At 44.5% G+C, this 16,024-nt stretch overlaps 1 protein-coding gene across 4 annotated transcripts in view; it reads right to left on the bottom strand.

Annotated features, from left to right (window-relative positions):
* The window catches only part of VAMP7 (vesicle associated membrane protein 7), a 64,461-nt gene that overhangs the window by 23,540 nt on the left and 24,897 nt on the right, over positions 1-16,024 (bottom strand). For 2 of the 4 annotated variants that reach the window (XM_073599084.1, XM_073599086.1), the window contains exon 2: positions 3,594-3,749. In XM_073599084.1, the coding sequence (XP_073455185.1) occupies positions 3,594-3,739 (146 nt within the window). In that variant the 5' untranslated portion in view covers positions 3,740-3,749. The remainder of the gene's footprint in view (positions 1-3,593; positions 3,750-16,024) is intronic. The other 2 variants (XM_073599085.1, XM_073599087.1) reach the window with 1 other exon arrangement.

Raw genomic sequence — 16,024 nt, 5'->3', positions numbered from 1 at the left:
AAAGGAAAATTTATAAACAAACAAAACAAAACAAAATAAATAAGTGACCAATATAGCCACCCTTGTTAATAACAGTCATAAGCCCTCTGTTCATGGGGTCTGTCAGTTTCTTGATCTGTTGACAATCATATTATTGTGCAGCAGTGACCACAGCCTTCCAGACACTGTTCAGAGGTGTACTGTTTTTTTTTCACCATAAATATCCCATTTAACTGCTTGCTGACCAGCCACTGTCATACTGGGGCAGGTTGGCGCGGCTGCGCCAACCGCCGTAGGCGTATGTCGGCCACTTTAAGAGCTATCGGGGCCACATGCGTTGCGATGCCAGAGCCAATGCGCGTGGCCGTAATGTCTGCCGGCGACCTACGATCGCTCTTCAGAGAGGTAGAATGGGGATCGGTCAATGTAAACAGACAAATCCCCTTTCTGTCAGGGAGGTAGAGAGAGATCTGCTGTTTTTAGTGATCAGAAACAGCAATCTCTCTCCACTCCAAGTCAGGCTACTCCCCCCCCAGTTAGAAACACCTCCCTAGGAAACACTTAACCCCTTGATCGCCCCCTAGTGTTAACCCCTTCCCTGCCAGTGGCATGTATACAGTAATCAATGGCTAATTATATCACCGATCCCTGTATAAATGTCAATGGTCCCAAAAAAAAAAAAAAAAAGTGTCAAAAGTGTCCGCTACAAAGTCGCAGTCCAGCAAAAATAAATAAATAAATAAATAAATAAATAAAATCACCATAAATATATCCCCTATTTTGTAAACGCTAACTTTTTCGCAAACCAATTACCAAAAATATGTAGAAGGAATACATATTGGCCTAAACTGATGAAGACTTTTTTTTTTGATATTTATTATAGCAAAAAGTAAAAAATATTGTGTTTTTCCCAAAATTGACAATCTTTTTTTGTTTATAACGCAAAAAATAAACCACAGAGGTGATCAAATACCACCAAAAGAAAGCTCTATTTGTGGGACATAAATTTTGTTTGTGTACAGCGTCACACGATCGCGCAATTGTCAGTTAAAGCGACGCAGTGCCGTATCAAAAAATGGCCTGGTCATTAAGGGGGTAAATCCTTCCTGGGATGAAGTGGTTAAGAAGGGCCCACAAGTTCTCAGTAGGTCAGGTGAGGGAGGGGGCCCATGTCATTATTCTTTCATTTTTAGGGCCTTTACTGGCTAGCCACGCAGTGGAGTACTTTGATGCACGCGATGGAGCTTTGTCCTGCATAAATATCATGGTCTTCTTGAAAGATGCAGACTTTTTCCTGTACCACTGCTTGAAGAAAGTGTCTTCTAAAAACTGGCAGTAGGTTTGAGAGTTGATTTTGAGTCCATTTTCAAACTGAAAAGGTTATAATAATTTTAATTTAATTTAGTTTAATAATGCCAGCCCATACCAGCACCCTACCTCCACCTTGCTGGTGTCTGAGTCAAAGTGGAGCTCTGTGCCCATTACTGATCCAGCCACAGGCCCATCTATCTGGTCCATCAAGAGTCACTCTCATGCCATCAGTCCATAAAACCTTTGAAAAACCTGTCTTCAGATATTTCTTGGCCCAGTCTTGACGTCTCAACTCATGTGTCTTGTTCAGTGGTGGTCAGGTTTCGGCCTACCTTACCTTGGCCATGTCTCTGAGAACTGAACACCTTGTACTTCTGGGCCACTCCAGGTAGGTTGCAGTTCTGAAATATGACAGCACTGAAGGATAATGGGTTCCTGGTAGCTTCACGCTTGATTCTTCTTAAATCTTTGGCAGTTAATTTGCATCTTTTTCTCAACACGTTTCTTGCGACCTTGCCAATATCTTAGCAATTTCAAGAGTGCTGCATCCCTCTGAAAGATTTTTTACATTTTGTGACTTTTCAGAGTCAGTACATTTTTTTTTTGGCCCATTTTGCCCGAGGAAAAGAAGCTGCCTAATAATTATTCACACCTTGATATAGGGTGTTGATCTCCCAAGGCCACACCCTCCCTCATTACACAAATACACATCACCTGATACACCTAAATCCAATAAGCATTCAAGATTATACAGCTTGGAGTTGCACAATATGCATAAAAATGGTGATTTGGTCAAAATACTCTCTTGCCTAATAATTGTGCACACAGTGTGTGTGTATAGATATCTCTTATATATATATATATATATATATATATATATATATATATATATATATATGCATTCATAGAAACACTGGATAAACAGATCACAAACTGCTTGAGAAAAACTGGACTCTGCAAGTGTTGAAGCCCTTCCCACCCTTCCTCCCAGGCTTCATTGTGCAATGAGCAGAATGTTTTGGTCACTAGTGTTGCAGAGGTGTTTGTCCCACAGGACTGGCTGAACAGAATCTATAGAATGATAGCTCTCAAAGATGTATATTTAGCTGATTCATTTATAAGACATCTTGAGGCGTCTGCTTAAAAGCGGTTCTAAAGACTAGACATTTTTTACCCCAATGCATTTGCGGCATGACAGTGGTTGTAAACCTCAGACATGAAATATGAACAAAGCATATCCATCTATAGCATGTACTTGTCTCAGCTAAGAGCACTAAGTGTAATTTATGTCTGCTGCTACATTCCTCTGCTATTAGTATGAATCACTTCTGACAATTCTTCCTGAAAAAAAAAAGTAACGGGGAGGGAGCTCTAGCCTGCAATGACAGCCTCTGCTCTGTTTCTATGTGAAAAGGGGGGGGGTCCCTTCCCTCCAACCTGCTCCCAAAGCTCTTCTCACTGAGCTCTGCAGTGTGTAACTCTCCACCCCCTTTTTCTGACAGCTCAGGCAAGCGTTATAAATTCTGCATTTGAACAGATGTAAAGAAGAAAAGACTGTAGATAAAACAGGTACAACTTATGTAGGAGGATTTGTTTAATCTGTGTATCACCTGAGGCCAGTCACTTCACTGGGTGTATATGGAAGGGTTTACAATCACTTGAAGGTAAAAATATGTCCCAATAGTAGTATCACCCCCTCACTCCCCTATATACTTACCTGAGTCTTATCTTGATCAAGCACTGTGCCCGACTGCAGCAGCACTGCCCTGTTTATCTCCTCATGGGCACAGAGGCAGCAGCAGAAGCCAATGCCTCCTGCTGCTGTCAATCAAATCGTGTGTGTGTGTGTGTGTGTGTGTGTGTGTGTGTGTGTGTGTGTGTGTGTGTGTGTGTGTGTGTGTGTGTGTGTGTGTGGGGGGGGGGGGGGGGGGCGCAGGCCCAACCATGCTGTGTGTGTCTATGGAAGCACACAGCCCAGCTCCATAGTGAGCCTGCATGTCTGCCCTCATAGCAAGTGGTTTGCTATGGTGGCTGATACAAAGGAGAGGAGTAGCTGAGAGCACTGGTAGGGGACCCTAGAAGAGGAGGTTTGGGGCCGTTCTGTGCAAAATCATCAGAGCAAGTAAGTATAACATGTTTGTTATTTTAGAAGAAAAATCAAGCCTTTATGAGTCCTTTAAGGAATGTACAGAGGTGGCGGAATATCTTCAAAAAAGACATTTGATTGTTGCACCTTTACTTTTTTTGTTACATAATATTAACCAGCCAGAGTATTCCACAATATCATATAGAAAATACCTCACCTGCCATGGGAGTAGGTCAGCTTGTTGTTTTCTGATGGGATCTTGGCCAGGACCTGCTCTGTCACCTCCAGGAAATTTCCCCCACACCAGGCATGCTTAGCCAAGATAGTGGTTCCTCTTGCAACAACAGAGAACAAGATCGCCATCTCTTCCCTGCTAATAGAAAAACACATATTAGAGTCAGATCTGTATGAAGCTCCTTATTACTCAGAATCAGCATCTACCACATCAAATGTCAATGACCCTCCACTGACTCAGGCTCTGTCATCCTGCCTTCCTGCAGCCCGCTATGGAAGAGAACCAGGACTGAGCCAGATACATACATCCCATTCTAATCATTAGAGAACATGAAAGCTTCTTTCTGATTTTATACAATCAATCCGCATTGAGGTCACATATTAGAGCCCAGCAGGCCATCAAAGCAATTCATGTTCATGTGCACCAATATATAAAAGGGAAACTACAACGTTCTCGTAACAAGCAGACATTTAAAAGGTCACAATTAACCACTTGCCTTCTGGGCACTTTCACCCCCTTCCTGCCCAGGCCAATTTTCAGCTTTCAGCGCTCTCACACTTTGGAATGACAATTGTGCGGTCATGATACACTGTAACCATGTGAAATTGTTATAAATTTTCTTCACACAGATAGAGCTTTCTTTTGGTGGTATTTAATCACTGCTGGGTTTTTACCAAAAAAAAAAAAAAAAGTCTCTTAGGGCTCTTTCACACGGAGGATCCGTATGTCCGTTTTTCATCTTTCCGTTTTCGGATGAAAAACGGACATACATGTATCCCTATGGAATAGCGGATGAACGTCCGCTGACATCCGACCTGCTCCGATCCGAAAAGTGTAACGGAGGAAAACCCTACTTTTCCATCCGTTTTCGGATCGGATGATGACGGACTCTACGGTCTGTCATCATCCGATCCCCCATAGGGAGAGCGGCGCTCTGACAGGCCCGTCACTGCACAGTGTGCAGCGACGGACCTGTCATTTTCCTGCTCAGCGGCGATCGGCGGAGCGATCCCCCGCTGAGCAAGCAGGTGTTCACGGGGCGGATCATCACTGATCCGCCCCGTGTGAAAGAGCTCTTAGTTTCCGTCAGTAAATTTCGTAAATAAGTAATTTTTCTCCTTTACTGATGTGCGCTGATGAGGCGGCACTGATAGGCTGCACTCATGGGCACTGATGAGGAGGCACGAATATGCTGCACTTATGGGCGGCACTGACTGGCATCACTAATGGGCACTAATTGGTGGCACTGGGCAGCACTGACTGGCATCACTAATGGGCACTGATTGGTGGCACTGGTGGGCATTCATTGCTGGCACTCTTTTGATCTGATGATCAGTGCCCTGGTTACATGTCTGGATGTACCCTGCGAGGAGATGCCACTGATCGGCTCTCCTTGCCATGCACTGTGAGGCGTTGAGAGACGATTACTGGCATTTCCATGTTTACATGTGACCGGCTTTGATTGGACACAGCCGATCACATGGTTACAGAGGTCGCCGCACTGGGCGCGCGAGAGCGGCCATTCTGGGATGACATGATGTCGTCCCGGAACGAGAGCTGCACCACCCCTCCGTCATTTGACGGTGGATGGGCGGCAAACGATTAAAGTGGTTCTAAATGCATAAGGTTTTTTACCTTAATGCATTCCCTGTATTAAGGTTAAAAAGACCCCACTACCTGTTCTAGCCCCCCCAATCCTGCTACAAAAACCCAGGACCCTGCATTCACTATATCTGGTCTCCCACAGTACACAGAACATGGAAATGCAATTATTTTAGTAAATATAAACTGCTAAACACCTTTTCTCCTCAGCAGTACATAGCAGTCTTGTGACTTCTATCAGGGTCAGGCCGAGCACTGGCTAAAGCTTATAGGAGGAGTTTTCGTTCTCCTCTGACTGTCCCATGAGGCTGCATGAATCCTCACCCTTTGTCTGGACAGTGCTGATCACATATACCCTCCAAAAAAAAAAAAAAAAAAACTCTCTAGCAATACACACCAAACTGAGCATGTGCAGAGTGACTCTTATCTGGAGATGGATTGGAGAGTGTGGAAGAAGGGGAGGATCAGAGAAGACAGGATCAAACAGCCTTTTTACACAATGCAGCGGATTAAGCCTTAGGTTCCACAGTGAGTATAGCAAGCATGCATTACTGCATATACAGACTGATTTTACGGTTTTGGGTTTAGTAACACTTTAAAGTGTTTGTTACCCCAAATTTCATATCTAATATGTGTCTGCTGTACCATGTACTTGTATGAGAAAGTATCCTGCTCCCTTTATATTGCTTAATTTGTGTAAAATCCCAGATGTTCCTGCCAGCCCCTCTGCTTTCCTATTAAAAGCTGACCACACTAAGCAGGAGAACATACCGTGCGTGGTCAGTTCTCTAGCTATGCTGGGAACTCAGCCTGCTCTCCTCCAATTAACAGACTTGTCCTGACACCCCCCCACTGCACAACCATTCACAGTGTTTTGCTGCTCCCCCCCCCCCCCCCCCCACAGCTCTTATGCAGCTGAGAACAGAAAGAATGTGATCATATACAATAATATAGGGGGAAAAAGGGATTTATGTTTTTTTATATCTATACACAAATGTTTTGCCATACATTTCCATTTTAAACTGAATGGGTTGTTTTATAAGATGATCTTTTACAAATCACTTTAAACGCCAACTAAACCCAAGAACAATCATTTATTATATTGCAGTTTATCAGTCTCTAAATGGGGCAGCTGCTTTCTTTTTTCAGGCTAAGAAAATGTTTAGTAAGTACAGAAAATACCTCTTTATCCTGCCAGAAATGTAGTGTCTTTGTCACCTTCTGTCTTCAACTTTTTTTCAGTTCAGCTATTCTATCTTTTGTTCTGAAAAACTACTAATCAACCCATCCTCTGTAAGGCCCCTTTTCACACGGCAAGCCCGTTCGGATCCATCTGTCCCTTTTTCAGGCGGATCCGAACGGGCCATCCATTGACTCCTATTGGGAGATGGATGTCAGCGGAGATGTGTCCGACACCCGTCTGCCATCCGATCCGCTAAAATCAGACGTATGGCGATACGTTCGCCATCTGTCTTGGCGGATCGGATGAGATCTGATGAAAACAGACATGCTGTCCTTTTTCATCCGATCTCTTCATAGGAATCAGCGGCGCTCTGACAAGCCCCTCCCCGCTCAGTGAGCAGAGACGGACCTGTCATCCGCCGGCTCAGCGGAGATCAATGGAGCGATCTCCTGCCGAGCTGGCGGACTCCGCTAAACGAATCCGCTTTGTGTGAATGAGGCCTAAGGCAGACATGTTTAACCACTTCAGCTCCGGAAAGTTTTACCCCCTTGATGATCAGGCCATTTTTTGTGATATGTCACTGCGTTACTTTAACTGACAATTGCGCAGACGTGCAACGCTGTACCCAAATAAAATTGATGTCTTTTTTTCCCCACAAATAGAGCTTTTTTTTGGTGGTATTTGATCACCTCTGCATTTTTGGGGTTTTTTTGCGCTATAAACAAAGAAAAAGAGCAACAATTTAAAAAAAAAAATATTTTTTACTTTCGGCTATAAAAACACATCCAATAAAAAAAAAAAAAAAATAAGTAAAAAAAAAATCTAATTTCTTCATCAATTTAGGCCAATATGTATTGTGCTATATATTTTTGGTTAAAAAAAAAAAAAAAACACACACAAAATGGCGAATATTGATGGTTTGCGCAAAAGTTTTCGTGTCTACAAACTATGGGATATTTTATAGTAATTTTATTTATTTTTAACTAGCAATGGCGGCAATCAGCAATATTTAGTGGGACTGCGACATTGCGGCAGACAAAATCGGACACTTGACACTTTTTTGGGGACCAGTGACATTACAATGATCAGTGCTAAAAACATGCAGAGTCACTGTACTAATGACACTGTCAAAAGAGGGGATACCATCAGGGGCGATCAGTGGGTTAAATGTGTCCCTAGGGAGTGCTTTCTAACTGTGTGGGGGTTGCTCTGACTGAGGGAAGGGCAGATCTGTGTTCTGCCTTGTTTACATCCGCCAGACCCACTGATTGTCTCCCCCTCTGTCCAATCAGCACGCGATCGTGCCTCCTAGTGGCTATGATGTACAGGTACGCAATTTCGTGCAATAGAGCCTACCTGCCGCAGTACATGGCGGTCTGAAAGTGGTTAAAGTCCAGCTTGGATCAAAACAACGGATCCCTCCATAGATACAGCGGAGAAGTGAGCGTAGACAGGAACAGGAAGTGCGATTCTCAGGATCACCAGGTGAAAAACAAATAAAATGTGGCTAACTTTTCTAGCTGAAATATATTACACTTTTGTTTTGGGGTTTGGATACACTTTAAGTCATTTAGATACAGTTTTGTAATTTTAGCATGTTTTAAAGTCACAATGGCATTTTAGATACAGATTTTTATATTGGCTCTTGTACAGGACACCAGGTGGATTTTTCCACTATTTGGGTTGCGATTCTTTTAAAGGGGAAGGTTTGAAGACATTTTTAGTATTTATGGGTTCTCACCCTTTCCGGGGTTAGGGGTAATCTGTCCGGTGAGGAGAGGTCTGATTTTCATTACTCTTTGGATTGGTAAATCCTCATGAGGGAAAGAGGGAAAGGGAGAGGGAGAGGGAGAGGGAAGAGGGAAGAGGGAGAGGGAAGAGGGAGAGGGAAGAGGGAAGAGGGAAGAGGGAGAGGGAAGAGGGAGAGGGAAGAGGGAGAGGGAGAGGAAGAGGAAGAGGGAGAGGGAGAGGGAGAGGGATCAGGGTGGATTAAAAGAAGTAGTATTTTTTTTTTTGCAGTTTAATACTTACCAAGGTAGATGGAGCATTGGCTGTCCCCCACTGCCTCTGCACTGAGAACCGAGCGATCGAACATCGCCAACGGCTCGCTGAGACGGCCATCAGTCCAGGCACCTGGGGAATCCAGACTTTATTGTCGGGATGACATGGTGCCTGGACCGATTCCTGTGACATTAGCAGAGAGGACTTCAGACTGCTCCCTGCTGAAAATGGGTCACAGGAGTGCAAAACGAATTGCACTCCTGTGCCCCATAGAAGAAGCCCAGCCAAACGAGCTCACGCTGGACTTCTCCTTTAAGCATGAGTTTGAGCCACTGCTGCTAAACTGTAAACCTCCCCTTTGGGACCCCTAAAGTAGACAGGAGACCCCAGTGTTGGACTGGTATAGTGGCGGTGAGCCATACTCTTGTTTTACTTTTTACCAAAGTTATGGACTTTTTTGTGTTTGCTGAAGAAAGCAGTTTTGTTTTCTGGACTGTTTGCTAGTTTAATAAAGGTTGTCATTTTTACAAGTGGCTGGCAGTGTTCCTGAGCCCCTAGATCACACACTATCAATTATTTCTGTGAAAGACGAGCTAATAAACATCCTTTCTGAGCAAATGCTGAGCTAAAATCATCTACAGGTTATGTCACACACAGACTGAGTGCTAAAATAAGGTGTAAAACAAACAGAAGCAGCACTTTACACATATGCAGATTATAGATTCTGACTTCACTTGCTGCATGCTTGCTGCAGATTTGAGACTTACAATTTATTGAAGCCACAGATCAGTATGAGAGTCAGGCAACTTACATTTCTGGAAGGACAGCAATAGTAGCCTACATATTTTTCACAAAACAGGTTTCAATTAAATGCAACATTGTTATCTTTAGTGCAGTGAAAAGCCTTATGAAAGCCTTATGTTATCTGTTTACTGTTTTTAATGCTGTATCAGCTTCCCTGTATTCAGATAACAATGAGAAAATCTGGACAAACAAGCCGTTTCACTTTCACTCTGGCAGAATTGGAAACATCAATGAGTTTCCCAGCTGTGACTTCTCTTAAGCTGGCGTTCTATCGATTTGTGCCCTCCATCGAAAAGTGCCCGCGCATGCGCAGAACAGAAGGGCACTCCGTTCGAAGAAGAACAAAGGGCACTGATGATTTGCAGATCAGCTGGAGTGACGTCACCATAGTGCATGCGCACTTCGTAGGAGGGTTTTTTTGACGGGAGATACCATTTTATGGGCACATTTGAAAGCTATGCAAAGAGCGGAGGGACACTGTAGATGTCAGATTTTGCCTAGCTGTAAACCCACAGTGCAACAGCGATGCACAATATGACAAATACCGTATCCCTATGCTGTTTGCATAGCATTAAATTGTGCCAGAGAAATGGTATCTCCCATCGAAAAAAGGCTTCTACGAAGTGTGCGCATGCGCTATGGTGACATCACTCTAGCTGATGGGGAAATCAGCTGGAGTGCCATTCCGTTCTGCTCATGCACATATCAACAGAACACCAGTGTTCTATCGAGAAATGCCTCCCGTTGAAAAATGCCCCTAATGGGTCTGCGCATGCACAGTACCAAACATCACTCCAGCTGATATGTTGATCAACTGATGTGACGTAAACAGTGCATGCGCAAATCATCGGAGGCATTATCCGACACTATGCAAACAGCGGGGGATCGCAGTTGTCAGATTGAGCCTCGCTGTTGAAGGGCGGGTTTTGTGTGTGTTGCAAACTGCCCTTACACACAGGCAAAACCCGCTGTTCAACAAACTAAACCTGCCCTGCAACACAGACAAAACCTGCCCTTCAGCACACGGAAAACCCACCCATCAACAGCGAGGCACAATCTGACAAGTACCTTCTCCCTCCGCTGTTTGCATAGCTTTGAATAATGCCCGTTGAATACTGTCTCCTGTCAAAAATGCGATCATTGCCATTGGCTATAGCCACTAGTAGGGTTGCACCGATACCGATAATAGTATTGGTATCGGTGTCAATACCAAGCATTTGCACGAGTATCGGTACTCGTGCAAATGCTCCAATGATTGACTTGATACCTGTTGTATAGGGCCAGGCATCCGCAGTTTAGCAGGGGGGGGGGGGGCTTTATTGAAAGGCTATACAGGGGGATCAGTGCTTGTAACTGCCTTCGCCTGTCCCTTGTGTCCTGCTCTGGCTCCTTATGTCCTCCTCCCTCTCTGCAGTGTCCTCTAATTCCCCAGGTCCTCCTCAATCTCCGTGGTGTCCTCCTCTCACTCCCCGACTCCCCGTGTCCACCTCCGCGACCCCCCCCCCCCCCTCCTGGAGCTGTCAGGATGGAGAGTGGAAGAAGGAGCTGGTAAATATGTCATTTTCTGGCTCCTTCCTTTACTGAATGAGCAGAGTCCGTGATCGCTGACTCTGCCAATTCATAATCTGAGCATCGTAAACTGTGTTTACGATGCTTCAGTTTATGAATGGAGAGGAGGCGCTGTCTCCTCTCCATTCATTTTTAGTGCAGCCGAGGCTCCAGAGAAAGAGACTGGGGAATATGTCCTTAGTCCCTTTTCTTGTCTTAAAGGGGAGATGTCAGGGGTCTGTTTAGACCCATGATATCTCACCAAAGCCCCCCAACAGGGCTGACAAAAAAATAAATAAAAGGGAATAATGAAGGTAAGATTGTAAAAATAATAAAAAAGACCCCACCACTGACACAGTCTACTCCCCCCCCCCCCCCCCCCCCAAAAAAAAGGAAGCATTGTACAAAAATTAACAAAAAAAAAATATCAATTGTACAAAATAATGAAAAAAATAAATTGTAAAAAATAAAATTGCAACATTAAAAAAGTATCGGTAATTGGTATCGGTGAGTACTTGAAAAAAAAGTATCGGTACTTGTACTCGGTGCAATCCTAGCCACTAGCAATAATCATTGTGTTCTCCTGGCCGGGACGGCTCCTCGCACCCCCTCATCGGGAAAACACAAAAGCTGCGCGGGAGGGATTCTCCCATCAACAGTCAGTGCGAGCGTGGTTACAGGAAAGAAAATCACACCATCTATGGCCTGCCTTAGGGAGGCTACAATCAGCCAATCCTGTTGCCAATGGAAAGGGTTTGACATGATGCCTGGCCCTACACTGATAGACACTAAAAGAAATCTCAGACTTCTCCAACCACACAAATGTCATGGATGGATGAATTTTCCTGCTGACATATAGTATTCTGACAGCCTTGAAAAGCAGCTATCAGAATACCCGCACATAGATGATGGTTGCAAGTGCTGTTCGGTCAACAATTTTTGGGCTGGTTCCTCAGGTTGAGAAGGCAGGGCCACCTACTGTTAAAATGTAAACCAATTCCTTTGAACAGCGTATTGGCTACCCTTATGCCCCATACACACGATCGGATTTTCTGACAACAAAACCGTGGATTTTTTCCGAAGGATGTTGGCTCAAACTCGTCTTGCATACACACGGTCATACAAATGTTGATCAAAAATTCCAAACATGAGAACGCGGTGACGTACGACGAGCTGAGAAAAAGGAAGTTCAATAGCCAGTGCGGCTCCTTCTGCTTGCTTCCGAGCACGCGTGAGTTTTAGTGCGTGGACTTGTGTACACACGATGGGATTTTCCGACAACAAGTTTTGTTGCCGGAAAATTTGAGAACCTGCTATCCAACATTTGTGTGCGGAAATTCCGACAGCAAATGTTCGATGGAGCATAAACACGGTCGGACTTTCCAACAACAAGCTCACATTGAACATTTCCCATCGGAAAGTCTGATCGTGTGTACGCGGCATAAGGCCTCACTTACTCTTGTGATAGGGGAGAGGTACAAATAGGCAGTTGACCCGCTGTCTCAATCTCCCCCCTTAATCAAACAGGGTAGAGGGGAGGGCTGTACATAGGTCACGGCAAAAATGATAACCAAACCCCCCCCCCCCCAATAGTTGTGCTCAGCATACAGAACGGCTGCCTAACGACACCTAAGTGAATGGGCTGTGTCACAACCATGTGCAATGCCATCAGACTAGTTGAAAATCCTTTGTGATCTCTATTGTTTACCCACCAATAAGTGAGCTCTGGAGACGTCTGCAGCGAACCTGCCTGGCCCGCCTTGGTTTATGTATAGGATGCAAAACGCTGACACAGATGCTCTCTAAAGCTAGCCATAGATGGCTCAAATTTAGGCCAATTTCTGCTGAATCAGCCGAAGATCGAGCCGTGGAAGGTAGGGCACGGGTTCAGGGGCCTCGCATACACAGAGTTTGTTTACATTCTCAATGACAGTCACACATTTTCAAAATGTTTGACACAACATCATTCTGAGGTCACGTGTGCACACAAGTCATAGGCAACCTTCCTTAACAACATAAGTGCTCTATGCGTGGTTTGCTTGAGCTGACAAAATTATGAAAAACAATACAGTATACCAGTCCAGAGTAAAAACTTTTACAGTATTACTTCCCATGATGTATTAAAAGAAAGTACATTTTTTAATAAAAAATATTGTGGGGCTGCACCGATACCAGATTTTTAAAAGCGAATGTGAGTACCAATGCTTGTCCTCAAGTACAAAATTACTGATACCTTTGTGGTGCGATTTGAGCCCATACAAAATGAATGGGCTCAAATCGCACGTGATTTGAACAGTAATGCGGTGCGATTCCTATCTGAATCACACGCGTTTTCCCCCACTGCTCCTTTGTGGACCCAGGCTGAAGTCACTATGACAAGCCTGGGTTCACACAGGAGCGGTGCGGGAAAGCACATGTGATTCAGACAGGAATCGCACCGCATTACTGTTCAAATTACGTGTGATTCTTTGCACTGTGATTTGAGCCCATTCATTTTGTATGGGCTTAAATCGCACCACAAAGGTATCGGTTTTAGCTATCGGAGCATTTGCACGAGTACAAGTACTTGTGCAAATGCTTAGTATCGGCTCCAGTATCAGTGCAACCCTAATATATTGCATAATATTATTTTTTTATTATTTTACACAATTTTTTAAAATTGTTTTGTGTTATCTTTGTATAGGGGGAGCCCCTTCTGTCGGGGGGGGGGGGCAGCTGCCCCTTTTGCCCCCTTATAAAACTGGCACTAGTAGGTGGTCCTGCAAGCACCACTCGGCTTCACAAAATATGAAAGTGAAATTATTGGGTAACCAGTGACTGTATCCTATCAGATGAAATCACTGTTTGGGAATACAAATAGCCACGAGTGCTATGGCTACTGAATACAATTGCTAGAGATATCTCCATCTATGCTGTTAGGCTTAAAGTGGTGTTCTGGCCGAAACTATACTTTTTAAATAAAAATACCCCTATAATACACAAGCTTAATGTATTCTAGTAAAGTTAGTCTGTAATCTAAGGTCCGTTTTGTTAGTTTATAGCATTAGTTTGTTATTTTATAAACTTACAGCAGGCCGTGGCCATCTTAAGTGTGGGCATCTGAAGCCAGACTGTATTTCTTCCTGGATCTCATCCTTGCAGATCTCGCACATGCTCAGTGCAGCACAAGCAGTGTAATAGGTTTCAGGTCAGGTTTCCATAGCAACGGCAGTGTCAGAGGAAGTTGCTGCCCCTTCCCAGAAGGCATTGCAAACAGGAAATTATTCGATAGGCCGCGGCCAGGGAGGAGGAAGTGAAAAATGAATACAGCAGATATACAGTAGGTGCTGAGAAAAAAAATTTAAAAATATTCAATTCGTTTACAGTGCACAGTTTAGTGAGGGATGCTGAAGAGTTGTAAAAGTGGGTGGAACTCCAGTTTAATGTACACAGAACGTTTTTACAACCTCTCCTGAAAGATTTAACTTAACAGATAGTAACCCGCATTTAAAATGTCTGTTTTGCCGCGTTTAATGCCGCACTTAGGAATTTTTTTTTTCTACAAAAATAGCCAAAAATTAAAAACGCCTGTAAACAAAATGCGGCTAAATGCGGGTTACCATGTTTAGAAGCGTTTGGCACTTGAAATGCCTCTAAGCGTCTGAACTCATATTTTTGCTTTCCAAAAAAAGGCCTCTAAACTCAACTGCCTAAAAAACGACATTAAAATGAACCTGTGTACATGTAGTGATAACATAACATTGGATGAGTTCAGGGACAGCTGAAAAAAGCAGCCAACTGCCTCTGAGTGTCCGTTTACCAGCAGCAGTGTACATGGGGCCTTAGGATGGATTGAGGAATCAAATGATTTTCTTTCATTCAGCGGGGGAAAATTAAGCCATGTATGGCTACCTAAGGCTAACTTCACACTGGCATTAAAAACACCCCTCAAACGCCTATGCAGATGATACAATGGACAGCACATGGTTCTGTTCGCACTATGAAACCATGAAGGGTAAGCATTGCGTTGCTTCAAAATTGAAGCGTCACGTCGAGTCAGGAGGCTTTTGATGCTTTTCAACACCTTCCATTCAAGTATATGGTAGCGCTTCACACTTTGGCAGGTGGTTGCGGTGCGTTAAGGTTAGTTTATTTCCTGTAATGGAATCGGCATCTGTGGAGCGGTTTTAACACGGCTTAACGCTCATCAAATGCTTCAAAACTGCCCATAGGGCATTTAGGCCCCTTTCACACTGGGGCGGTGGGGGCGTCGGCGGTACAACAGCGCTATTTTTAGCGTTGCTGTACCGTCGTTCTTGCAGCTGTATTTGGCCGCTAGCGGTGCGGTTTTAACCCCCGCTGGCGGCCGAAAAAGGGTTAAAATCACTCGTACAGCGCGGCTATATATTTCAATGGGCAGGAGCGGTTTAGGAGCGGTGAATACAAAGAAGCGGTTTGCAGGACTTTTTTCACCGTCCTGCCAGCGCACCGCTTCAGTGTGAAAGCCCTCGGGCTTTCACACTGAACAAACAGCAGAGGCTGTTTAGGGGCGGTTTGCAGGCGGTATTTTTAGCGCAATACCGCCTGCAAACCGCCCCAGTGTGAAAGGGGTCTAAGGGAGCATTTTTAACTTGTCATTAACGCTTGTAAAATGCCAGTCTAATGCCCATACTAACATATAGAAGCGTTTTTTAACCGGCTCACGCAGATATACTGCGGCAGAATGGCTCTCCTGGGCAAAACCCTGCACCTATACGGCTTTGCCCAGGAGAGCCACCAGAGGGCGCGCAATCGCCGCCGGAGGCACGCACCCGCTGTACAGCAGGGGACCTGATGCGCGCGGCCGGCGGGCGCGATCGCGTGCACGAGCGGCAGCACGGGGGTTTGTGTGTGTAAACACACAAATCCCTGCGCTGTCAGAGGAGAGAAGACACATGGTGTGTTCCTACAAAGTAGAAACAGCGATCTGTCATCTCTCCTAGTTAGTCCCATTCCCCCCCAGTGAGAATACACACATAGGGAACACAGTTAACCCCTTGACCACCCCCTAGTGTTAACCCCTTCCCTGCCAGTGACATTTACATAGTAAGCAGTGCATATTTATAGCACTGATCGCTCTGTAAATGTCACTGGTCCCAAAGATGTGTCAAAAGTGTCCGACCTGTCCGCCGCAATACCACTAAAAATCGCAGATCACTGCCATTACTAGTAAAAAAAAAAAAAATATATAATAATAATAATAATAACGCCATATAAATGCCATAAATCGTTCCCATAGTTTGTAGATGCTATATCT

Source organism: Aquarana catesbeiana, linkage group LG09 (assembly GCF_042186555.1).
Source record: "Aquarana catesbeiana isolate 2022-GZ linkage group LG09, ASM4218655v1, whole genome shotgun sequence".
Taxonomy (NCBI): domain Eukaryota; kingdom Metazoa; phylum Chordata; class Amphibia; order Anura; family Ranidae; genus Aquarana; species Aquarana catesbeiana.
Note: the sequence above shows the minus strand (reverse complement) of the source record. Positions and strands in the feature narration are given on the sequence as shown.